The sequence below is a fragment of the Phacochoerus africanus genome, chromosome 9, assembly GCF_016906955.1.
Source record: "Phacochoerus africanus isolate WHEZ1 chromosome 9, ROS_Pafr_v1, whole genome shotgun sequence".
NCBI lineage: Eukaryota > Metazoa > Chordata > Mammalia > Artiodactyla > Suidae > Phacochoerus > Phacochoerus africanus.
Genome location: NC_062552.1, coordinates 43,601,514 through 43,626,583, shown reverse-complemented (window position 1 = coordinate 43,626,583; position 25,070 = coordinate 43,601,514). Strand labels below are relative to the sequence as shown.

The window sequence follows — 25,070 nt, the reverse complement described above, 5'->3', positions numbered from 1 at the left end:
AAAATATCATCTGACCACCAATGCAGGTGCAAAATGGATTTCTCAATGGAGTACAACCACTGAGTCAAAGATGAGAACTGCCGGGAGGGAAATATTCCTGGGAGAAGGAGCTGAGTTGTTCAGGGCTAAGATATTTCTACCTAGGGTTCATGCCTGGATACTGGAGTCCAAAAATAAAATATATTCATTTTTATTTCTAAAATAACAACTGGAATCATTTTACAGATGTAGTGATTTAAGCAGACACACATATACACATACACATGCATACACCAATAATAATGCCTACAAGAATATTTTTTTCTATTTCACAAGTAAGAAAAGTAAGGTCCTAGGAGCTAAATTATTTGGCTCAAGTTCTAAAATAGAGTAAAATAATGAACATTTGAAAAAGTCCCCTTATTTTTTTTCTCCTGTTCCCTATCTTTAGGAAACTTACCATGACTTAACTGACTCCAAAGTAGATTCAATATATCCCCGGCCACCCCACCTCCCATTCCTACCCCCAACCAACCCCTGAACCTGGATCCAGCCCCTGTCCCCCAAAATGCCCAGGATCCACACAGAGGCATGGCTGGCTGAGCCCTTGGAACCACTGAACTTGAGGGTAAAGGCAGATCAAGCCCCACAGGAGCCCCAGGCTTGGGGAGGAGGTCCATTGACTTGCAGGTTGAGTCTTAATCTCACCAGCGTTGACCAAGAAACTTCGTGGGTAGATCGAAGGGCCCACCTCCTTAAAGCCGTCACCAAATGTTCTCCTCCATTTTTTCTCTGCAAACCTTTCACACTGAGAGCTTAGGTGTCACTCCAGGCAAGAGGGAGGCTTCCAGAGAAGCATGACTGTTCCTCCACATTCCAGCCTTCTTCTCCAGGCACTCAATTCTCAGTCCAGGGCATACGGCATCCATGAGGAGGGGGGCAGCCTAGGCAAAAAGGTTGAAGCACTGTTTAACAATAAGAATAAGAGCTGGCATGGCTTGATAACTTCTTTTGAACCTGGCCCTATTCCATGAGTTTTGAATGTGTTGGCTTACTGAATCCTGAAACCCGCCCTGAGAGGTATGTACTGCTCTTAGCCCCATTTTACAGATGAGGAAATGGAGGCACAGAAGCATTGAGCAATTTCTTCAAGGTCACACCGTAGGAAGGCTATTCTCCCAGCTTTACTTTTCTGTGTCCTTTGCCTTCTGCATGTGGCTCCCTGCAGCCTGAACTCCCTGCAAGGTGCTCTCTCTTCCTCCTGCCCTAGGTAAGCCTGGTAACTAGAATGACTCTGCTGTTCTGGATTTGCAACTTTACTAGGGAAACCAAGTTGCTTCTCTCAGGGTATTTGTTTTATCAGTTCTCACTGTGGAATGAAGAATGAAGAATTTTTTTAAGTGAATTTTAGGCGAAAACAAATATGTGTTAGAGGCTTCCCAAGAACAGAGGAGCGCGCTTGGCGACGCTGAAATCACACAGTAAATCAGGCTCTTGCTGGGTCCTATGAAAGGTACACTCTTGGCATGAACAGCAGAGGGCGCTAAGCAGCAGTGGTCTCAAGAATGCCTGTCCCCTTCCTCTCCTGCTTCCCACGATGGGATCCCGCAGGTAGGATCTGCATGTGGAGAAAACTTTGTTGTCTTTCCATGGTCCCGGGACCTCCAGGCACACCTGTCCCAACCTTGCTTCTAAGAACAATCCAACCTGAGGTCCCTGGGACATGTGGCATTTCCAACCACAGGGGGCCCCAATTCTAGGCAAGTCCAATTCTGACCTCCTTGCCCCCTTTCTGGCTCTTGGACTTCAGCCTGCCTCCCGAGACCCCGTCAGCCTAAGATTTTGTGTTCTGGTTTAAAGTCTGAAATAGACCTTTGTGTTGTGGTTTAGCCCCAGCCTGGGCGGTGACCCGACCTTGTGATTCCCAAACGCCTGCATCCTTTAGGTGTAACTCTGCTCTCAACACCCTGGTCATAGCCCTGCTTTCTGCTGAAAGACCTTCCCGGTGCTTCCAGGTCTCCATCCTGGACTTGAGAGGGTCACTTATGGTGAAGATCCTGTCCCTGTTCTCTGATGCTTATCACGCCCCCACCATGACCCGCAGTGTTGGCTGCTGTTTCTGAGTCCTTCTGAATCTTCCTGTGTCCAGACATAGAAAGCCGAGGACCTTAATTATGAGAAAATGCAATTGGCATAGGCCCACCATGGAGGATACATGGAAAGAATGCAACCCTCAGCCCACTCCCCCCCACCACCCAGCTTCACAAAGTAGAAGGTGAAAGTTGAAGAATTACCTGCTGACCAATTTCTGCCCGGAGAGTTATTAGTGCATGTCCACCGCCTCCCTCTGCTTCCTCCTAATACTGGGCAAACTTTGTGCACCTCCCCAGCTCTAGTAAGTGGTATAGTCCCTGATCTTGGGGTCTACAGGTTTTCTCTAGATTTTACTACAGCCAACGGGGGAATGCCCAGCTAGCTGGAGAGGAGACGTGGCTGTGCCTCATTTCTCTAGAACAACTAAAGGTAGTATTCCCCGGGGTTTACCCAACCTGGGACAGTCTAAGCAGCTTCCCCAAGCAGATCAAATTAGGACCTTAGGAGTTCCCCATTGTGGCTCAGTGGTAAGGAACCTGGGCTCGCTCAGTGGGTTAAGGATTGAGCGTGTGTGAGCTGTGGTGTAGGTCGCAGACATGATTCAGATCCCGCATGGCCGTGGCTGGGGTGTAGGCTGGCAGCTGCACCTGAGATTGGACGCCTAGCCTGGGAACTTCCATACGCCACGGGTGCAGCCCTAAAATGACCAAAAAAAAAAAAAAATTAGACTTTAATGGAAAGATCAGCTTTACAAGGTCTTCTGAACTACCTCTTGATTAGCGACTCATCAAGACATGCTATGGTAATGTTCCCCCGTGGAGGATCTTTGTGGCCTAAGACATGGCAATGGCGGCGCCGGCGGCGGCAGTGGTGGGGGGTGAAGGGGCGGGGGGGGGAGGGGGTGAAGGGGCGGGGGGGGGGGGGGTGAAGGGGCGGGGGGGGGGTGAAGGGGCGGGGGGGGGGAGGGGGTGAAGGGGCGGGGTTAACTCTAAAGTTCTACTCTATCCACCTCTTTAAAGTTCTAATATAAAAATCCAAACATGAAGGTGATTAATTAAGGAAAATATGCTAGTGTTTTCCTCTGTTTTCATAGTATCCGCCCATGCCAGTCAACATATATGGTAGTAGAACCCCCCTCCCTCCCTTCCTCTTCCTGGGACCATGAGCCAACGTCCCCAGAGCAGCATGACATCAGGTTGGTATGTTCTGTAATCTTTTAAGGAGGTCCCTTAAAGAGTCTTCCAGCTCTGAGTGTCTCTGATTCCTTGAGTTTGTTTCAACCCTTTGCTTTGTTCCATTGTTCAATGTATGGGCCGTGACTCAGAAAGGGAAGGAATGTAAAAGAGGATGTACCTGCTGCCAGATGATGTTTAAAAAAAAAAAAAATCTGAGACTCATCTGCACCCACGCAGAAGGGCCACAAAACCTCTCCAGGACAAATCCACACCAGAGTTGAATATCCCTGCCCACTTTCCCTATTACCTCTCAGACTTCTGGTTGCCATTTTGTGACTTTAGTGTCTCCTTCCCGGCTGCCTAATATTTGTTTTCCTCTGATTTCACCTGTGCAGAAGTAGGTCTCAGAGGTTGGCTCTGAGTAGGCAGCTAAGTTGCCGAAACCCCACCCACACCCCCTTAGGAATGATCCTGAGCCCCAATCTCATTAGACTTGTTGCTTGGTGATTCCAGTCATGAAGTCTTCCTTCTTAACAACGGGGCTATTGTAAGTGTCAACACTCACTGGCACAATGGAATTAAGGTGTGTGAGCGCTGTAAACAGCATGATGTATCCTGTACCAGAGCAGGTGTGATGACAGCATCCTCTCACTGAGGACAGGAGAAAAAAAAGGATTCTTAAGACTTGGTTGTGTAAACGGAGATGACATAGGTTTTAAAGATGGGTGATTTTCATTTATGTGCTGGGCAATAAAGAAGTTTCTGTTCTCTGAAAGATTCCCCCTCACCCCCCCATTCCTTCCCACCTCACTCCAGCATCAAAAAGTTGGCAATAGGAACAGAGCAATGAGGAGTTTGTCACAATTTGTCACAAGTTGCAAGTGAAGCTTCTCCTTGAGTGTTTAGTACTCACATCTTATCCTCAACGATTCATTAATTTAGACCCATTGGTTGGGCTTAACGATGCATTCTAAATGGGAAAAAAAATAACAGAGATGTCGGTGGGGAATGGCATTGGCCAAAGTGCATATAGATTTATAGTTGCGCAGATGCCTGAATAGAGATAAACATGTAAAAATGAAAACATAAACTGACAACTACACAGAATTAAATGATCATATTTCACTGAGTCTAAGTAAGCAACACCATTATTTTTATGTCTACTGAGGAAGAAAAAGAAAAAACTAACTTGCCAATTAAATCATGACACGCCTCTGATTGTACTATACATTCCGATTTCAGAAATATTCAAAGGTGAAAAAAATGCCTATCTTAGACTTGATGAACTATGGCACGAAAAGTCACACTCAGTACTAGCTGAGTCTCAGTGTGTCAGAAAGATTTTTTTATTTGTTTGTTTTAAAGGAAGTAGCTCTTTTTTTAAAAGGGGGGAATGGAGAGAAAGGAGTTCCCTGGTGGCCTAGCAGTTAAGGATCAGGCGTTGTCCTTGATGTGGCTTGGGTCGCTGCTGTGGCACAGGTTCGATCCTTGGTCTGAGAACGTCTGCATGCCACAGGCAGAGCCATAAAATAAAATAAAGGCAGTAGCTCTTATTGAGAAACTGTTGGTTGAGTAAATTACTTCTTTCTAATTAATATAGTAATGACGACAATTTCAGTTGGTGCTTGAAAAGACAGATAGCTTGGTCAAAAGTCATCTTCAAGGAGTTCCCATCATGGCTTAGTGGTAATAAAGCTGATCCATGAGGACAGGGGTTCGATCCCTGGCCTCCATCAGTGAGTTAAAGATCTGGCGTTGCCATGAGCTGCAGTGTAGGTCGAAGACATGACTCAGATCCCACAACGCTGTGGCTGTGGTGTAGGCCAGCAGCTGCAGCTCTGATTCAACCCCTAGCTTGGGAACTTCCATATGCTGCAAGCATGGTCCTCAAAAGACAAAAACCAACCAACCAAACAAAAACTATATCCTATAATAACCTATACAGAAAAAGAATCTGAAAAGGAGTGGATATATGTGTAGGTATAACTGATTCACTTTGCAGTACGTACACCTGAAACTAACACATGATTGTAAATCAACTCTACAATACAATTAAAGAATAAATAGTTTTTTAAAATGTCATCTTCAAGATCTCTAAATACACAGATACTGCAAGTCATGGCAGTGTGGTTCATTGAAAAGGCCCAAAGCAAAGAGAATGCCAATACTCATGATTAGCTAGGTGGCTTTGGGCAAGTCTCACAAGTTCTCTGTCCTTGATTTCCTTACCCATGAAACGACTGGGTTGGACCATAATCTCATTCCTAACTCATTTCTCTAGTATTTTATGAATCTCTGGTTCTGGGTTTGAGCTGTCTCATCTCAGTGGTCCAAATATCAAGTTGAAATAAACCAACATGGAAAATTCTCTTGAGGGGTCTATTCCATTGACCTTACACTCTGGCAAGGATACTCCAAAGTTGCTGAATGAAGACATGAATGAATGAGAGTATACCCTAATGATTCTGTTTGCTAACAACCCCCCAAGAGTAAGCTATCATATTTGTTTCTGCATGACTCTTCTGAGGACACTGACCCTCTAGAATTGAGAGTGAAAGGGAGAGGCTTACCTCAGCTACCCTTGACCGCCCCTTCAGTGAAGACATCCTCATCCTCAAAGCATCTCTTATCTAAAGAAGCAATGACAGTGAAAACATGACAGCACCCCGGCCCAGACCTGTGCCCTGAAATGCTGAAGCCAGCAACCCCGGCAGAAGAAGCATCAGATGGCATAGCACAGCGCTTGGAAAACAATGAGTCTTGGATCAAAGTTGAGGTCTATTTATAACTAGATTTTGGGTGAAGGTTAAAATTCTGGTCACAGTTTCCATTCTTTTCACCAGCCACGCTCACACCCAGCCTCCAAATGATTTGAAAAAGGGCAGGAAATGAGAGAGAGTCATTTTTCCCTTCCCCACTCACAGCTGATGCTTTAAACCAACCTCACAATCTCAACTCTACCAAACTCTACTTTCTGATCAACCTCAAGCTCCCCTCAGCCACATGGAAATCATTTACAGTGAGTGAAACAAATTCAAATTACCTTCTGATCCATAACGGTTCCAAAGAACAAGATGAAGAACCCCTGTGACAAAATTCAACAACAGTTGAATGGAGTTGGCATTTCTTTCAAGTCAACTTTATGATTTTGTATCAAGCTTTTAAACAGAGGACGAGTGATATGTGAATAGGAATACTTTTGCTGCTTTAGGAGATTTAGCAGTTATATTTATTTTATCTCAAGCAGTAGTTAAATCTATTTTTGGAAAAGCTTTTTCGGCAAAGAAGCAGATAATAACTACTTTAGGCTTTGCAGTCTGTGCAGCCTCTGTGGCAATCACCTCACCTTGGCCACTGCAGCCCCAACGCAGCCATAGGCAAAATGCCAAGCAGGGAGTAAGGCTGTATTTCAATAACGCTGTTTACAAAACCAGGCAGCAGCCTATAGTTTGCCAACTTCTGATTAAAACCATATTAAAAATGTGACCTTGCCAAATTTTCTATTACTCGTCGGAATGGAAAGCAGCCTGACGAAAGACAGCTTCCTGAAAGTGCGAGTTTAATAGCCAAGATGAGGTGAAACGCCTTTTAGAAGGTTCATCTCATCACACCAAGCAAGAAAGACAATAGATTCTTATAGAACCATCTTGATCTTTCAGAGAAGAAGTTCGAGGACCAGAGACAGTAACATGCCTGGGATCAAGTAATATGTGTCAAGATCCAGTTCTGTGAATAATAACTGACACTTATTTCACAGAGAACAGCAGGAAAGAGGTATGAGAACGGCTGCCTGGTTAATAGCCACAGTGAGTGGCAAGGGGCCATCTCTTCATACTGTGAACAACGACTGTTATTTCATGAGTCCCCGATCTAGTTGAGGAAGGATAAAAACTGTGATTGTTTTGAGGCAGAACATGTACGTGTAGCCTCACACACCCCTGACCAAAGACTTGCCCTCTGTAAGTGAAGGTCCACTTCTTCCAATGTCGAAACTTTAAGAGAGATACAGGTGAATCAGTGAGGAGAGAAAAAAGGAGGAGTTCCCGTTGTGGTGCAGCTGAAACCGACTAGAAACCATGAGGTTGCGGGTTCGATCTCTGGCCTTGCTCAGTGGGTTAAGGATCCGGTGTTGCCGTGAGCTGTGGTAATGAAATGGAGTTTTAACTAAAGAACAACCCCCCCTTGGCTAAGAAGGCAGCTGCAAGCCTTTCCAGCTGTGCTCATCACTATGCCACCCTTCTTGTAATAATGTAACAACTGTGTGCTCTCTGTCTAAGCCAGCAGCCCTGCTAATCAGGTACCCAGCATTGCTTATCAGTTCCGCTTCTGTAACCTTGCTTGCTCAGTTTCTTAGGGAGGAACACTGTCTGCTTGGGGATGGGGGGAGGTCTGGGATGCTTACATGGGAAAATCAAGACCTTGTAGTGTATAAAAGTTACTGAGAACAAAGACCTGGTGCTCAGACTCTGGAGATGACTCCTCTGAGACCACACCGGTGCTGAATAAACCTTGCTTTTCCATATCTCTGAGTGCTGTTTGTCTCCTTCCACTGCCACGGTTTTTGCGGTTTCCACAACAGTATAGGTCGCAGATGAAGCTCGGATCCTGTGTTGCTGTGGCTGTGGTGTAGGCCAGCAGCCACAGCTCCAAATAGACCCTTAGCCTGCGAGCCTCCATATGCCACGAGTGTGGCTCTGTAAAACAAAAAGAAAAAAAGAAAGAAAAAAGGAGATTCGCACCCAGCTAGCTTGATCATCCAAATCCAACAGGATAATTAGCAGGGCAAGAGATGCCAAAGACAGGCACCTCTAAGATATGGAAGGAATTTTGGCGTTCTACATTTTTCACTTGTAGCCATGTTTTCTTGTTGTTGTTTTTTTTTTCTTATTTTTTGGCTTTTTAGGGCTCTCCTGGAGGTTCCCAGGCTTGAGGTTGAATCAGAGCTATAGCTGCCGGCCTACGCCACAGCCACAGCAATGTAGGACCTGAGCTGCACCTGTGACCTACACCTCAGCTCATGACAACGCCGGATCCTTAACCCACTGAGGGAGGCCAGGGATCGAACCTGCATCGTGCTGGATGCTAGTCAGATTCATTTCCACTGAGCCATGACGGGAACTCCATGTTGTAGCCATGTTTTGTTATATAGCCAGAAAAACAAATTAGAAATTAATAGTTTATAAGTAAAATATTAGTTAATAATATTAATTAACAAAGCAAGTCTCAGAGTTCCCATTGTGGCTCAGCAGGTTAAGAACCCAACTGGTATCCATGAGGATGTAGGTTCGATCCCTGGCCTTACCCAGTGAGTTAAGAACCCAGCTAGTATCCATAGACTCGGGTTTATCCCTGGCCCTGCTCATTGGGTTAAGGATCTAGCATTGCCATGAGCTGTGGTGTAGGTCACAGACGTGGCTCAGACCTGGCATTGCTGTGGCTGTGGCATAGGCTGGCAGCTGTAGCTCTGACTGGACCCCTAGCCTGGGAACTTCCATATGCATTGGGTGTGGCCCTAAAAAGCAAAAAAAAAAAAAATAGATAAAAATGAAACAAATAAAACAAGCCTCCTGGAACTTACCTGGAAAGCATTGAGCAGGGCAAAGATTATATGGAAAATCAATGAAGTGCCTTTTATGAGGGTAGCTATTCCAAAACCCCAGGTCAGTCCCAGCAGTGGGGTGAGGATGGCCACATTTTTGCTGATCCTCATAATTATGGCCACGTCCTGAGACTTGGAACTGCCAATCGAGGGCCTCTGAGTGTTGACAGCAACCACCAGAACCACAACCAGATTCACAGCCACGATGACCAAGACTGGGATGGCAAATGCTAAAAGGGCTTTGGTATCGTCCCAGTTAAGCCAACAGGCACCACGTCTCATGTAGCCTTTCCCTGGCTCTGTGATAGCAACGGTGGTGACAGCAATGACCAGTGGGCATCCGTAGCCAATGGCAAAGCCAATGGCCATCATGCAAGGCTTCATCATCCTCCGGAAGACGACCAGGATTCCATAGATGATGAGCAGTGCTTTGAAGAGCATCCAGAAGAACAGAGAGAGGTAGAAAAAGTGGCTAAAAAATGTCACTGCAACACACCAGTTGTAGTCTTGGGCCCTTTTGTTCAAGTTCGAGCCTAGGATGAACCACACGTTGGCGGTCAGGAGCGACACGGCTATGTTCACAATGCACACGTGTCGCATGTAGGATATCTCCGTCACCACTACCTGGGACCACACGGTGGCTTCGATGATCAGACAAAGCATCAAGCTAAAGATGGAGATGCTGAGCCCAACGCAGGTGATGTAGCCCAGGACCTTGTCGTCTACGGATACGGGGGACATGAGAATGGAAAAGGACATCACCGCGTTGGTGTAGTTGCATCGGCATTTCACCCTGTGGGCGACGTCCGACGCTGTTGCGCAGACGTTCTCGTCCCACCTCCTTTTCCTGGAGTGCCAGCCCACACACTGGGCCCGGGCTCTCCGGGATTTGTTGATCTTCTCGAAGGTGAGTAAGACTTGCTTCAGTCTTTCGGGTAAAATCACCGAAAGGACCAGCCCGTTTACAGGCCTGGGAGGACTTGCGTTTCCCCGGTGGGCTTCCTTCAGAATGGCCCCCAGCGTGGGGAAAGCTATGCTGATGGCTTGGGAGGCATTTGGTGGCAGCTGCCACAGCTCTTGCCTGGGAATCTCTATCATTCCTAGGAGATTCTCTGTGGTGTTGTTCACGTTCATGGAGAAGTTGAAACGTCTCTCCGAAGTGTTGTGGCCGATGGGGAACCCTTTGGTCTGGATAAAGAGTTCGTCCACAATGTGCGCGGCTTCATGGGGGAGGCGGAGCCGCCTGGCGAACAAAGTCACTGACTGCAGCAGATCTGAGCTGGCGTTTTTGTCCGGGATGAAAGCCCAGTTTGGAATGACTGCTGGGTGGAGGATGTGATTGGCCACTTTGCTGTAGCTCTGCGATGGAGAAAAGCAGATATTATGCTGGGGATTTACATGTGATGGGACAAAGTCGATTTCTAAAATCCGAAATTTCTAACAGTGAAATGATTTGACCTTCTTCCAATATCAATCATTATTGATATTATTCCCTTCAACTTCACTCCTTATTAGAATCGCATGCTCCTGGGCGTGCTGAGAGGGGAGAACAGTAAAAGAGTGCTAAAAATAAAAAATAAAATGAAAAAATAAAATAATGAAATAAGTAAAATAAAATAGGACCAGGACCACACCTTGTGGCTCAGCACCTGACACAGTATCTGTGAGGATGTGAGTTCAATCCATGGCCTCACTCAGTGGGTTAACGATCAGGCAGTGCCACAAACTGCTCTTTGCTGTGACTGTGGTGTAGGCCAGCAGCTGCAGCTCTGATTTGACCCCTAGCCCGGAACCTCCACATGCCACAAGAGCGGCTCTAAAAAGACAAAATAAATAAAGTGGCTTTAATTGTATATAAAAAAAATTAAAGAAAATAAAAGAATGAAGTAAAATAAAATACAATTATGAAATAAAATAATTTAAAATAAAAGAAAATGATTCACAGATAAGAGTTACCTGCTTCATTATAGGCCCAGGGCAGCATTCCTAACTGCATTTTGTATAACCCAAGTTTCCATGAGATATTAGTGACCATTTAAGAATGAGATTGGGAGTAGATTCCACGGCAGTCTACATATGAGAGGTACTGTATACCTCACCCCCATGTCTATCCCCCACTCGAAGGAAGAGTCCCAAAGTTCATTAAACACATTAAAAGCTCTAGAAAGTCCTGCCATAAGGAGACCTGCTTGGCTTTGTTTAACCCAGAATTCCTAAATCTGCTGTGCTCCAGATCCCCCTTTTATTTTATTTTATTTTATTTATGTATTTAGGTCTTTTTAGGGCCGCACCTGCGGTACATGGAGGTTCTCAGGCTAGGGGTCTAATAGGAGCTGTAGCCACCGGCCTACACCACAACCACAGCAACACAGGATCCAAACTATGTCTGTGACCTACACCAAAGCTCACGGCAATGCCGGATCCTTAACCCACTGAGCAAGGCCAGGGATCCAACTCGCAAACTCATGGTTCCTAGATGGATTGTTTCTGCTGCGATGGTAGCTCCAGATCCCCCTTTTAAAAATGGAACCTCAGAAGTTTCCATTGCGGCTCAGCAGTAACGAGCCCCACTGGTATCCATGAGGATTCGGGTTAGATCCCTGGCCTTGTTCAGAGGGTTAAGGATTTTGCATTGCCATGAGTGCAGGGTGCAGATGCAGCTTGGATCCTGCATTGCTGTGGTTGTGGTGTAGGCCAGACGCTGTAACTCTGATTCAACCCCTAGCTTGGGAACTTCCGCATGCCGCGGGTGGTGGCCCTAAAAAGCAAGATAAATAGATAAATAAAAATAAAAATGGAACCCCTGGGAGTTCCCATTGTGGCTCAGAGGTAACGAACCCAACTAGTATACATGAGGATGTAGGTTTGATCCCTGGCCTCTTGCTCATTGGGTTAAAAGACCTGGCATTGCTGTGAGCTGTGGTGTAGGTCACAGACAGGCTCTCATCTGGTGTTGCTGTGGCTGTGGTGTTGGCTGGCAGCTACAGCTCCAATTCCACCCCTAGCCTTACATATGCCTTGGGTGTGGCCTAAAAAAAGACCAAAAAAAAAAAAAAATGGAATCTCTGCTAACATTTCTCAGGACAATTAGGTTCTATAAAGAGTAAAATTTTGGAAATGCTAGAGTAAACACAGTCTAGCGTGCAGCTATCAATTTCTTGAAAACTTCCATAAACTAGAATAAATGAACATGCAAAACTGAAATGAACTGTTATGATTGCTGTGGTTATTGTAGTTTTTTGCCTGAAAAGTACATTCGGAACTATTCAAATGCAAGATTTTGGAAAAGAAATATTGTCCGTTTTTGAAATGAAATTAGCCAGGAATACCTTCATTTTCTCTTGGGTAACATTATCAGACAAGTCCGCAGAAATATTTTTCAGTAACTCCACTATAAATGCGATATTTCCAGACGTGGCTTCAGCGGACTTCACGGCATCAATTATGCAGGTGTAATCAAGTGGGCATTTCTTTTGGATGCCTTGAGCTACACTCTTGATGGGATCCGGAGCTCCAAAGTCAAGGATGTGTACAGGTATAGATGGGGCTGCCACAGAAAGCCGTGTTGCGCTATTTGAGTCCTGTTTTTTCCCCCAAAAAAAGAAAAAAAATATTGTTTTATTCAAATATAATTCAGTAACTAAGGTGTTGGACTAAAGATGTTAAAAGTGCAAATGATCCACAAACAGAGATGTGAGTGGTCCTGAAAAGTGGTTTAGATGTTAAGAAGCAGTGAGGAGATAAGCAGAGTCACAAACAGGCAGGAGATGCCACCCAAATTCCCACAGAGATGGGGATATGGACCGATCTACTGGAATCAGTGTGGACAGTAACATAATGTCTTTTCTATCAAAGGAAACCTTGGTTACTCCATTTTGTTCTGGCTCCGGCTCCTGCTGAATCAACCCTGCGACCCCCTTCCTCCTTACCTCTTTTCCCAGTAACAATTTGTTTCAAATTAGCCAACCGGGAAGAATGTATGCCCTGACCTGACCCATGGGAAGGGGACAGGTACATCACCTGCATTAGGGATAAATAGGGGAGGATCCTTTGCTTGGCGCCTACGCTTTTTGGGGTACCCGTGCCTTTCTGCAGAAGTAAGGAGTCTTGTCAAGATTTCTCCTTGTCCTCGTGTCTCACTTTCCAACACTGATGACCCGAGTCAGAGTTATTGTAATTTCCAACATCAGGACAGGGATATTTAACCCAAGGATGAGAATAAGACAGGTTTCTCCAGGATATGGAGAAATCTGAGAAACAAGATTTGTCCAGGTATTGTCATGTTTTAACAAAGAGGAGCCACATGGAACTCAGAGGGGAGTGGCTGAGGAAGGTTGGCAGTTCAAACACGGAACGGAAAGACACCATGATTTCAAAAAGTCTAAGAGGTTGCTAAATAGACGTGACTTGCTCCTTTCCTCATTATTTTACCTAGGATTTCCTAGAATATGACTTGGGCTAAGCCACAGCAATAATGTACTTCACTTGACTCACTTTCGAATGACAGCATAGTTGCAAGGACATCTCCATGATTATTTAGGTTGTGACAGAGCCTGCATGGATGCTCCCTTGATAAAACCACCATTACGCTGTTAGGAGATGCAGGGAGTTCCCGCTGTGGCTCAGCAGAAACGAATCCAACTAGTATCCATGAGGATGCGGGTTGGATCCCTGGCCTCACTCAGTGGGTTAAGGATCCGGCATTGCCGTGAGCTGTGGTGTAGGATTCAGATGAGGCTCGGATTCTGCATTTCTGTGGCTGTGGCATAGGCTGGCAGATGTAGCTCTGATTCAACCCCTAGCCTGGGAACTTCCATCCTCGGGTGCGGCCCCAAAAAGAAAAAAAAATTTAGGAGATGCAGAGCTCACTGTGCTTCTACAGGATTGGAGGGGAGATAGAAAGAAACAGTTGGTAAATGAAAGGATGTAAGATTTTAATCTGTTTTAATTTTTAAAAATATTTTAATTTAATTTAATTTAATTTTTGGCCTTGCTCATGGCTTGTGGAACTTCCCTGGCCAGGGATCGAACTCACCTCAGAGCAGTAACAATGGCCACAGCAGTGACAATGCCTGATCCTTAACCCACTGAGCCACCAGGAAATTCCTGGATTTTTTTGTTTGTTTGTTTTGTTTTTTGTTTTTTAGGGCCAGACCCAAGCCATACGGAAGATCCCAGGCTAGGGACTGAATCAGAGCTGCAGCTGCCAGCCTACACCACAGCCACAGCAATGCCAGGTCCCCGACCCACTGAGCTTGGCCAGGGATCAAACCTGCTTCCTCATGGATACCAGTCGGGTTCATTTCCACTGCACTACAATAGGAACTCATGATATTTTAATTTTAATTGAGATCTGTTGTATTCATTGGATTTCTATTCACTCTGGGACACCCTTTGCTCCTTTCCTTTGGCCAAGTGATTTAAAGTATTAGAAAAAGATAGTAAAGTGAACTTGATTCTAGGCACATTTCATTGCTTAATTGATAGCATAAGAGACATGCAAATCCATCTTCAGAGTTAAAACTTTAACCTATAAGTATTTGTCATTGTGTAAATGAGTTTCAGATTTTTTTTGAGAAAAGAATCTAAGAGGGAGAGATGGAGAGAACAGGGAGAGGGGAGAGTAGCTTGAGGAAGGAAGGATGAGACAAACTTAACCCACTTTGCAGAATTTCTTAAGTCCAGATCTGAGACTTATTGTCATGCTGAACAGAAAACATTAAAAATGCCTCTACCCTGTCTTTCAGGGTTGACTCTGGTAGAACTGCCATTGAGATGCAAATATGCAAATGCATCACCTGAAAGAGTGTTTCCACAGAAAGGCTTGTACACGTTTCAGTTAACTTCTGCCACTCATTTCCATTACAGGTAAATCTAATTTCTCCATGGAAGTGCTGAGCACAGGGCTGGCTGCAGTTGGAAGAAGGGGTGCAAGGTCCATGGCATTTCTCTGAAAAGGAGAAGAGAGAGAGAAGCCTAATTAGCATGTCCACACTCTGACAGGAGCATCTAACTCATTCTGGGGGTTTGAGGATGGCTTCCCAGAGGAAGTGACATTGAACCGGGTCCTCAGCAACAACTGAAACCCTGCCAGGCTGACTGTGAGGCTGCGTTACCGTCGTGGCTCAGCAGTAACAAATCTGGCTAATAACCATGAGGATGTGGGTTTGATCCCCAGCCTCGCTCAGTGGGTTAAGGATCCAGGGTTGTCATGAGCCGTGGTGTAGGTTACAGATGTGGCTCGGATTCCTTGTTGCGGTGGCTGTGGTGTAGGCTGGCAGGTGTAGCTCTGATGGGACCCCTAGCCTGGGAACTTCCATATGCCACAGGTGTGGACAAAAAAGAAAGTCTTGTGAGTATTTGGGGCTTGCAAGAAGATTTCAATGAGTAGAAGTTGCAGATACAGAATCCACAAGTAAAGATGACTGACTAAAGGTGTTCAATAAAATCAATGGAATGTTTTTTAGTATACATATGACTCATGAAATATTATTCATGATTTATCTGAAATTTACATTGAATCAGACATCCTGTATTTTTATTTGCTAAATATGATGCTAGGCAGAGAGTAAATATTTTCAGCTTTGTGGGCCAATACGGTTTCTGTCACAACTACTCCACTCTGCCATGTAGCATGAAAGCAAAGACCATATGTTAATAATTTGGCATGGCTGTGTTCCAATAAAACTTTATTTATAAACACTGGTGGTGTCTTATTTTTTTTATTTTTTTATTTTTTGCTTTTCAGGGCTGCACCCGCTGTGTATGGGGGTTCCCAGGCTAGGGGTCGAATTAGAGCTGTAGCTGCAGACATACACCACAACCATAGCAACATCAAATCTGAGCTGTGTCTGCAACCTACACCACAGCTCATGGCAACGCCGGATCCTTAACCCACTGAGCAAGGCCAGGGATCAAACTCACAAGCTCATGGTAACTAGTCGGATTTCTTTCCATTGCGCCATGACAGGAACTCCGTGGTGTCTTAATTTTGACCATGGGTAGAGTGAATTGACTAGATGAAGCTGTTGAAATAGTCCCAGGAAGAATTGCCTTAGGATAGTGGCAGTGGCACCTACTGGAAGACGTAGGTGATGCTGAGAGCTATGAAGGTGTTGAAATAAATACAATGAGGTGACCAGATGGCTGTGAGTCAAGGAATGCACTCACTCATATTTATGGCTTAGACAGCTCCGTGGATGACTCCATTTATGGAGAAAGGAAGCAAGTGTTTGCATCTTTCTTTGATATCTACCAAAGTGTATCAATTTTTACAAGTTATTTAAGCAAGCACTTCTCAATTTCTTCATCCCTAGAGTTTGGAGGTAATGCCAAACTTGTTACAAACGTCAAATGAGTCAGCATCTTGTACAGCTCATGATCATAAATGCTCAGGGAACATTAGCTATCTTCTGGTCCTCTTTCTTTTTTTCATTCCACAGCTTATAGAGATGTATTTGCCACCAAAAATGGCCATGACTGTGCAGAGCCCCGTTATCACTAGCGTGGGTGAGAATCACATGATTTTGATACCTTAACAAGTAATGATGCCTCCACAGTCTCTCTCTCTCTCTCACTTCTCAAGAGTGACCAGTTTTGCTAACACGGTATCACTTTAATAGACTTCTCAGCCTCAGAGTGTTACATACATTTAAGCAGCCTGATCTCTGTGAATGAAGAAGTAAATGAATCCTGTCCTCTTCCCTCTTTTGCCTCTTGTTAGCTCATTAGTTCAAACAGATTTCCCTTTCTGAGTTTTAAAATGGACTCCTGGAGTTCCCGTTGTGGCACAGCAGAAACAAATCCAACTAGGAACTATGAAGTTGTGGATTCGATCCCTGGCCTCACTCAGTAAATTAAAGATCTGGCATTGCTGTGAGTTGTGGTGTAGGTTGCAGATGAGGCTCAGATCCCACGTTGCTGTGCGCTGTGGCCCCTATCCTGGGAAGCTCCATGTGCCGTGGGTGCATCCCTAAAAAGCAAAAAAATAAAATAATAAAATTAAATAAAATGGACTCTTGTCTCCTATTCTAGAACACCTGAATATCTGCCAACTTGCTTCATTGACTATGCCACGAATAATTGTATAATTGTAGGAAAATCTACCTGTGCTGCTAAACATTGAGAACTTATTACAGGTGGTCTGCTGACAGGCTTGCAATATCCATGCCCTTCCTTTATTCTGCTCAGTCTTCGAATGGAAGAAGACTGACTTTCAGCCACATACCTTGCAGCCTTCCCGTCTTGAGCTTTCCTTCAGGACCTTGAAGTTTATCTCCCTCCTGCAAAACATAAATCCCAAATGTCTTCTTTACTGTGGGACTCTCCTCTCTCATCTCAACTTAGAGGCTCCATGTGGATATGAAGAGGACACGAGTTCAGGACTAGAAGAAAACTGCAGCTCATAGTGCGGGAACTTGCTGAAGGAAACAGAGAGGTGAGCACTGATGGAGACCATGCTCCCTCCACCCCGTGAAGGCTGGAAACTTGACAGTGGTCACTTGGGCTCTGAAGGTCAGTGGATTGGGTACATTTTTTGGAAAGTTTAAATATCCAGGGAGACCACGGTGATGAGAGTTATTGTCGCGAGACATGTTTCTACAATATTTTCTTAGCCTCTCTGTTTCTATTTTCTCTGCTAAAGACTCCAGCTTGTTCTGCTTTACTTTACCCCATCTTCCTGCTTGGAAAACAGTTGCAGTGCTGGTAAATGACTTAAGCTTAAGAACAAAGACCTAAAGGCCTAAGTTATTTGTGTGCTCAGCTGAATGAGGACATAATGTGTTGGTCTAGGCATGATGGACCTGTGCAGATAGGCATGCCGTTTGCACAGCATGATATGTCCTCTAAAGAATAAGAGGAAGATGAGCCTCATGGCCCCAAGGGGCTTATGAGGGGTCGTTAGCAGGATATGCACTAGCAAGGAGAGCCTAGATGCAAACCTAGGCAGGCAGAGTTGCCACAGATAGGAAGCACAATGATGGTTCTCTAGATGCTATACATAGACAGCTGCCCCAGGCTTCCTCAATGCTAATGACTGTTAAATGCCTAAAGGTTAGAAATAAAAGCTTAACCATCTACCAGCTATGTGACTTTTAGAATAATAAAGGATCTTTTTAAATAATAAAAAGAACTATATCCTGCACCTGCCACCCCTCCTCACTTGACCTATTCCTAAAGAGCACAATAAAAGCAGTGGGGTATCTTGAGGTGGGGCTCTTGGTCCCTGAGACCTTGAGTCCCCTGGTTCCCACCTTTAATTAAGATAAATGTCTCTGTGTCTTGATTTATGTTAACTTTTTCCTTAAGTTTCAAGCACTGGTTCTTCAGCCCTCACCTGCTGAGCTGGTCTTGGCAAATTATAACACCCAGCTGTTCTCTGCCTGTATTAACTGTAACTATGAAATGGAACAAATGGTCCACCCCATACTGTATATCTGCAGAGAGGAGGAAATGAGCAGAAGCTAGAAATGAGAGCTAGGTTGCAATAATAGAATCACAAACTCTTTTTGTAGCTATAAAGGACTGTAAACATTATCTAAAAGAAGAAAAAAGAAAAAACCCTTCATGTTATGGGCAAGGAAATTAAGACTCAGAGAAGTGAAGCAACTTGTGCAATTAACAAGCAAAATTAAGGTCTGAACCGAAATTGCCCAACTACCAGGCTAGCACCTCCTCCTCTCAAAAGCCGCCTGTCTACATACTCCATGGTTTGCAAAGTGGTGTTCCTACTAGATTGTTGCTCCCTATCAAAATAATACGATCTTGTCCCAAGACCTAGCCACCTCTCAACTTTTCTTTGTTCCTTTCTTTAGAACGCTACCATAGGAAGGGTAAAATTGTAGTCATTTGAAAATTTCTTTTCAATGACATGTTTTGTATCATAAGTCTAGTCATCTCAGAGAACGGACCGATTTCTCACGGGATCGCGTAAGAAGGGATCAGACTTACTTCTATGTGATGATGAGATCTACGAGGAAAACATTCTGTCTTCAGAAATAACATTAAACAGCAAATCGTGACTGCCTGGGACTTCATTTTCACAGATTTGAATCTTCACCTGCCGTAGAGAACAAAGGTGGAACAAGCTATATCGGAAAATACTGCATAACTAGTACAACACTTAGCCAACTAACCAACCGCTCGTGACCCCACTAGGTACTCTGAGAGATTCATGCCAAACAACCTGCCTTAGGAACGGGGACCAATATGTACTTCAAGCCAGCTAAAACGGAAAAAGAAGGGAAAGATTTTCCATCCACTGCTGACCATTCTGCAAAAAATAGACGGGAATGATGGAAGCACCAGGAAAGATGGATGTTAACTAAAGCATCATCTCATTTTGTTAAATCCACAAGTTTCTTAGTAGTTACATTTGTCAAGAATTCTATTTGCCAATCACTATGCTACGCACTTTCTTTGCACTAACTCATTTAATCGTATAATATAAAATATTGTGACCTATAGCCAGACAACATTATAATTGGGAAAGATACATGCACCCCTATGTTCACAGCAGCGCTCTTCACAATAGCCAAGACAAGGAAACAACCTACATGTCCATTGACAGATGATTGGATAAAGCAGATGTGGTGCATACATACAACAGAATACCACTCAGCCATGAAGGGGAAAGAAATAATGCCACTCACAGCAATGTGCACAGACCTAGAGATTATCATACTAAGTGAAGTAAGTCTGACAGAGAAAGACAAATACCATATGGTATGACTCATATATGGAATCTAAAATATGGCACAAAGGAATGTATCTATGAAACAGAAACAAGTCCATGGACATAGAGAACAGACTTGTGGTTGCCAAGGGGGAGGGTGCTGGGAGAGGGATGGAGGGGGAGGTTGGAGTTGGCAGATGTGAGCTATTTTACAGGGAGAGGGTGAACAAAAAGGTCCTGCAGCATAGCACAGAAAACTATATTCAATGTCCTATGATAAATGATAATGAAAAAGTATTTTAAAAAGAGTGTGCATGTGTATATATATATATATAAAACTGAAAAATTTATATATATATACATTTACATGTGTATATATATATAAATAACTGAACCACTTTGCCATACAGCAGAAATTAACACAACATTATAAATCAACTATGCTTCAATTTTGGAAAATATATTGTAACTATCTTCATTTTATCAATGGAGAAACTAGTACAAAGCATTGGGCAACTATAAGTCGAAAGTCACTCCGATAGAAAGAAGTGGAGCCAGGAGCTCAACACAGATGGTCCAGCTGGAGAGCCTCTCAGTGATGGCAAAGCTGGAAAATTCTTTGTTGTCGGGGGCTGTCCTGTGAACTGTAGGATGTTTAGAGTATCTTTGGTCTCTACCCACTAGATGCTGTGAGCCACCTCCTCCCCAGCTATAATAGCCAAAAATGTCTTCAGACATTGCCAAATGTGCCCCTGGGAGAGAAATCGTCCCCATTTGAGAACCACCGTCCTAAGTGGTCCTCCAAGCTTTTGGTGTCAAGTAACTGAAAGTAAAATGAAAGTACACTGCTGTCTGCTACTGGATCAAACAATGCTGTGGTGTAGGTTGCAGACGCAGCTTGGATCCTGAGTTGCTCTGGCTCTGGCGTAGGCCAGCGGCTACAGCTCCAATTGGACCCCTAGCCTGGGAATCTCCATACGCCGTGGGAGTGGCCCTAAAAAAGGCAAAAAGACAAAAAAAAAAAACAAACCTCAGGGATCTTAGATAAAGCAGAACAGGGCTAGCACCCTTTCTTAGACTAACCATTGATAAAGGCAATAATTAGAGTGAACTTTGCTTTTTGCATAATTGCAAACTACAGAGCCTCTCTAAGATCTAACACTATAGTTCATAGAGTAAGATTCTCTCTTTGCGCTTTTAATACTCACGTCTTGTCCTCAACGATTCATTAATTTAGATCCATTGGTTGGGCTTAATGATGCATTCTAAACGGGGAAAACGTAATGGTGTTGTCAATGAGAAATGGCATCACCCGAAATGCATGTGGATTTATATTTATGTATATGTCTGACTAGAGAGACATGTGACAATGAAAACCTCAAGTACCCAGTTGACACAGCTATGCAAAATTAAATTATCTTATTTCACTGAATCTGCCATTATAAGCAACATCATTACTTTTATGTCCACTAAAAAAAACTTGCCAGTTAAACCACGACAGGGCACTCATTGTACTACACAATCCAATTTCAGAAATATTCAAAGTGAAAAAAAAGTCTACCTTAGAAGTGATGAATTATGGCACTAAAAGTCACACTTAGTGCTAGCTGACTATAAATTCTGATTCTCAGTTTGTCCAGAAGGCTTTTTATTTGTTTGTTTTTAAGGAAGTAGCTCTTACTGAGAAACTGTTGATAGAGTCAATGACTTCTTTCTAATTAATATAGTAATGTTGGCAATTCAACTGGTACTTGAAAAGACAGACAGCTAGGTCAAAAGTCATCTTCAAGATCTATAAGTACACAGATACCTCAAGGCCAGAGAGGGTGGCTCACTGAAAAAGCCCAAAGCAAGGACATCTGCTTATCACTTAATAATAAACAGCAGTCTAGGTGGCTGAATGGAAGACAGGCTCCCTGCTCTAACAAGGTTGATTACTTCAAAGAGAGAGAAAATAGTATTTGCTGGCCTCGAAAGCTTAAAGGAAAATGAAGCTACACCCAGAAGTCCCAGAGGGAACGCATCTTGGGATTTAGCTTCCTGAATGAGCAAGGAGCACCTCCCACACCACGACCTGTGCTGGGAGCCCTAATGACAAGCGTTCCACGGAGCGAGAGTTTTACTGCTTTTAGCCCCAGAGCCCCAGAGAAAGTAGGCTGCACCCAGTGGGAAAATCAGGTTATCATTAGTCAGGAGATGAACACGGAAGGACATTTCTCTGTCCCCAGCACTCAGCAGAGTATATCACGTGTACAGTACACACTTAGCAAACATATGTTGGAAAAATAAATAAGCTATGAATGATACCAGCTTCTGTAATTTTTGTTTTAAAATCACCAGGCAACCTTCCTATCTTAGAGGAGCAAATGAACTTATTTGCAACACTAGATAATTCTGGAACCTAGTCATTTAAACAGAAATGTGCCTCAGCCTAAGGGACTCCTCCTTGTTATATTATGTGGAGCCTGATGTGAAAAAGGATTGTAATGTCCCCCCCAGGATCGGCAGGAAACTGCGCAGCCAGATTAGCAAGGTCAGTGCAAGCGTTTTCCACACCCTCTCCACAAAGCCGGCAACCACAAAATGCTGTCTCCCTAGACAGACCCAGAAGATGCTGGTTCTTCTTCAACACCATCTATGTGTCCCAGCTTCCTTGTACCAGGAGCTGAGTTTCTGAGTGAGTTGGAATTCAAAAACACAATTCACCTTCCTGGGACCTGGAATGTATTTCTGATCTAGATGCTCAAGGGAGCTGCAGCCAATGAGTCACACAGATGGAGGTGCTCCCGGCCTGTCTGAACAGGCTGAGGGAGGGCTGGCATCAGGACTCTCAGAGACAATAACAGAAGGTGCAGCCTGGGCACTATAACTGCAGTCAGGCAGGAAGGAATGCAGGGAGGGTGGGGTCTCACAAACCTCTTCATGCAAAACAGGTGACCTGGATGGGCATGTCTGTAAACTAAATGGACCCATTCTCAATGTGTTCCTCTCCATTGAACTTCACCCAAGGTGAGAGGGAGAAGCTCTTCTCACTCGTTTGCTAACTTTTTAGATGGCACCTCACCTCATGCTCCTTGGCCAATCCCGTTGATGGGCAGGACTAATTCAGAAAGCATAACTGAAGGGTGAGGAACTTAAGGGTGAGCTGACCCACATTTGTGTGTGTGTGTGTGTGTGTGTGTGTGTGTGTGTGTCTGCCTGCCTGTGTTGCTCCCCTCAGCCTACTTTCTTAACTATATGTTCCATCTACTCCACTAGGGCGATTAGGGCTCTGATTATACAGCCAAGGCGAAGCAAGTTGCGTGTGTATTTCTTGGCCTCCATAATAGAATATATTCAGCCTCTTTTACAGGCTCCCCCTTGCCATTGATGAGCTATTTCATAAAGAGCCTTGGGGAAGAAGAAAGATGCAACAGCTCTGCTAGGATCAAAATCATCTCATCTCGACTCTTTTAGATAGCGGCCAGCCAGTCTCTTTGCAGCTTGGTATTTGCTCTGGGAATTGCAGTCTGGATTCAAACTCTGTTAAGTTGGAAGAATCACATCATCTCAGCGTTGGGAAGCTTCCAGCAGCTCAGCAGCGATCTTGATACTTCTCTGATGTTAAAGCAACTGGGTATGATGGGCAATGGCTCACCCCGGAACGCTCACTGGAGGGCTGACACTAAACAAACAGCACCTTAAGATGCACAGTGCAGAGCTCCCACAATTGACCTCAAGTATACGGAATATAGGCCATCAAAGGGCTTAGTGTTGGCCACTCAGAATGAGAGGCGATGTCTTTGCACAAAGGTTTCAGCAGTAACTGAAGGAAATGTTTCCTTTTAAGTTGATAGAAAAGCTCTATCAGCCGCACTAAGAAAAGGACCTACTAACGCATGCTTCATCAAAAACATCCAGCTTTACACTCAGCCTAAAGGAAGGGAATTGAAAGCTCGTTTGCTCATCCAATTTATCAAGAAAGGGGGACCATCAGAGGACAGAGCCTAATTGCCCAACAAATTAGGCAGTGAGCAAATTAGAGCCTGACTTGTGACTTTTAAAGGAAAACGAATGTACAAGAGACTGAGGAAATAACACCAGCCTTGGGCTAGTCAATCTTTAAATAATGTTAGGGACGATTGCTGCGGAATCGAGCATTCCAGAAAACACCCTCCTAAAGCACACAGCTTCCCGCATTGGGAAGATGTGCAAAGACAATCCTGGCTTCAGTAGGAAAAGGTGTGTGGGGTGGCATATGTACTCACGGCATCCAGGAAGTCTAGCAGCCCAACAGGAGGGTCCTCGCTGCGCTCCCCACCACCTTGCCCCACCATCACTGTGCCCGCCCTGGCACCTCCCGCGGTCCCGTCAGTGCCTGTGATCTGTCTTCTCTGCAGCTGAAAGGGAAGGAAACCAGCTGCCTGTTAGGAGAAGCCAATGTGAGAGCTGTTCCCCCTGCCCCGGGGTTTCGAGCCTTGTGTAAGCCTGTGATTCACGGCGCAGTGTGTCTGTTAAACACGCCTAAGAGAAATTACAGGTTTCTCTTGTCTGGAGCAAATCCATTAAGATGAGTCACTTGTTTGTCCTTTCATTCCTCCTCTTTATCTCAGATGATCCCATGAGACTCTGTGGCATCTCCTGCGCTGGGGTAATTATTTATTTATTTATTTTTGTTCAAGAGAGTAAAATCTCTTTTATTAGAATCTATTAATATTACATTGATTTATTGGATTTGGTGCTACATTAATAAAATACATTACTGAAGCATAGTGTAAGGTGTATGGTTATCTGAATATACAGACTTAAGACTTTTCCCTTGAAAGACTTCTTTCTACTTCTGCCATTTAATAAACATATGAGGCCAGTCAGTGAGAAGAATCTGAAAATTACATAAAGAGAAATGAGACCATATTGGCCATGGTGAAATAAACACAGAAGGAGGAACTGAGGAAAAGCTGAACAGCGTTTTACCTTTTCTGTAGATGGAGCTTTACCATGTAGCTTGATTATTTAAAAAAAAAAAAATGTTTCTTTAGGGTATCATGTATATCTCTTCTTCTAATGTAAATACATTTTAACGAGGAATTATCAGGACCCAAGTAATATTAATGATATTCTGTTGGATTCCAAGAATGATGGGTGTTGACTGTTTAAGCCAATGTTGAATTCTATTATTATTCACTGGTCAGACTAGGGCAGTTTTAAGTTATTTCCTGTTTATGTTTGGAAAGTTCCTAGATGGGGCACAAGTGGGTAAAAATCAGAGGAGGGTGGGAAGAACTGGTGGGTTGAACTTACTAAGGTGAAATTCTGTATGACTCTAAATCCCTTACTTGCTGTAGGCTAGGGCAGATTTGTTGTTGTTGTTGTTGTTTATTTGTTGTTTTTGACCGATTGCTTAATGTGAACTGTCAGGATCATATGTAAAACACTAATTTAATCCTTCTCTGTACTGATGGGCTTTTCGGTTTGGGTCATCATGCTTTTAAAGGAAAAAGAAGATAATGAGGGAACATGAACCCATAGTGTATAAGAAGCAGTTAACGCACCATTTTCCAAATGATTC

At 44.1% G+C, this 25,070-nt stretch overlaps 1 protein-coding gene across 2 annotated transcripts; it reads right to left on the bottom strand.

Annotated features, from left to right (window-relative positions):
- Positions 1–255: 255 nt before the first annotated feature.
- Positions 256–23,964, bottom strand: ADGRF4 (adhesion G protein-coupled receptor F4). Of its 2 annotated transcripts, XM_047797204.1 has the most exons (11): positions 23,770–23,964; positions 20,731–20,787; positions 18,799–18,907; positions 17,075–17,129; positions 14,646–14,797; positions 12,177–12,428; positions 8,827–10,206; positions 6,292–6,333; positions 5,819–5,878; positions 4,162–4,218; positions 256–923 (listed from the first exon to the last, which is right to left on the bottom strand). In XM_047797204.1, exons 3-10 carry the CDS (start codon positions 18,883–18,885, stop codon positions 4,171–4,173), a joined length of 2,076 nt encoding a protein of 691 aa, XP_047653160.1. In that variant the 5' UTR covers positions 18,886–18,907; positions 20,731–20,787; positions 23,770–23,964; the 3' UTR covers positions 256–923; positions 4,162–4,170. The 2 variants fall into 2 exon arrangements, with proteins under 2 accessions (XP_047653160.1, XP_047653158.1); XM_047797202.1 differs by lacking the exon at positions 20,731–20,787.
- Positions 23,965–25,070: the final 1,106 nt, after the last annotated feature.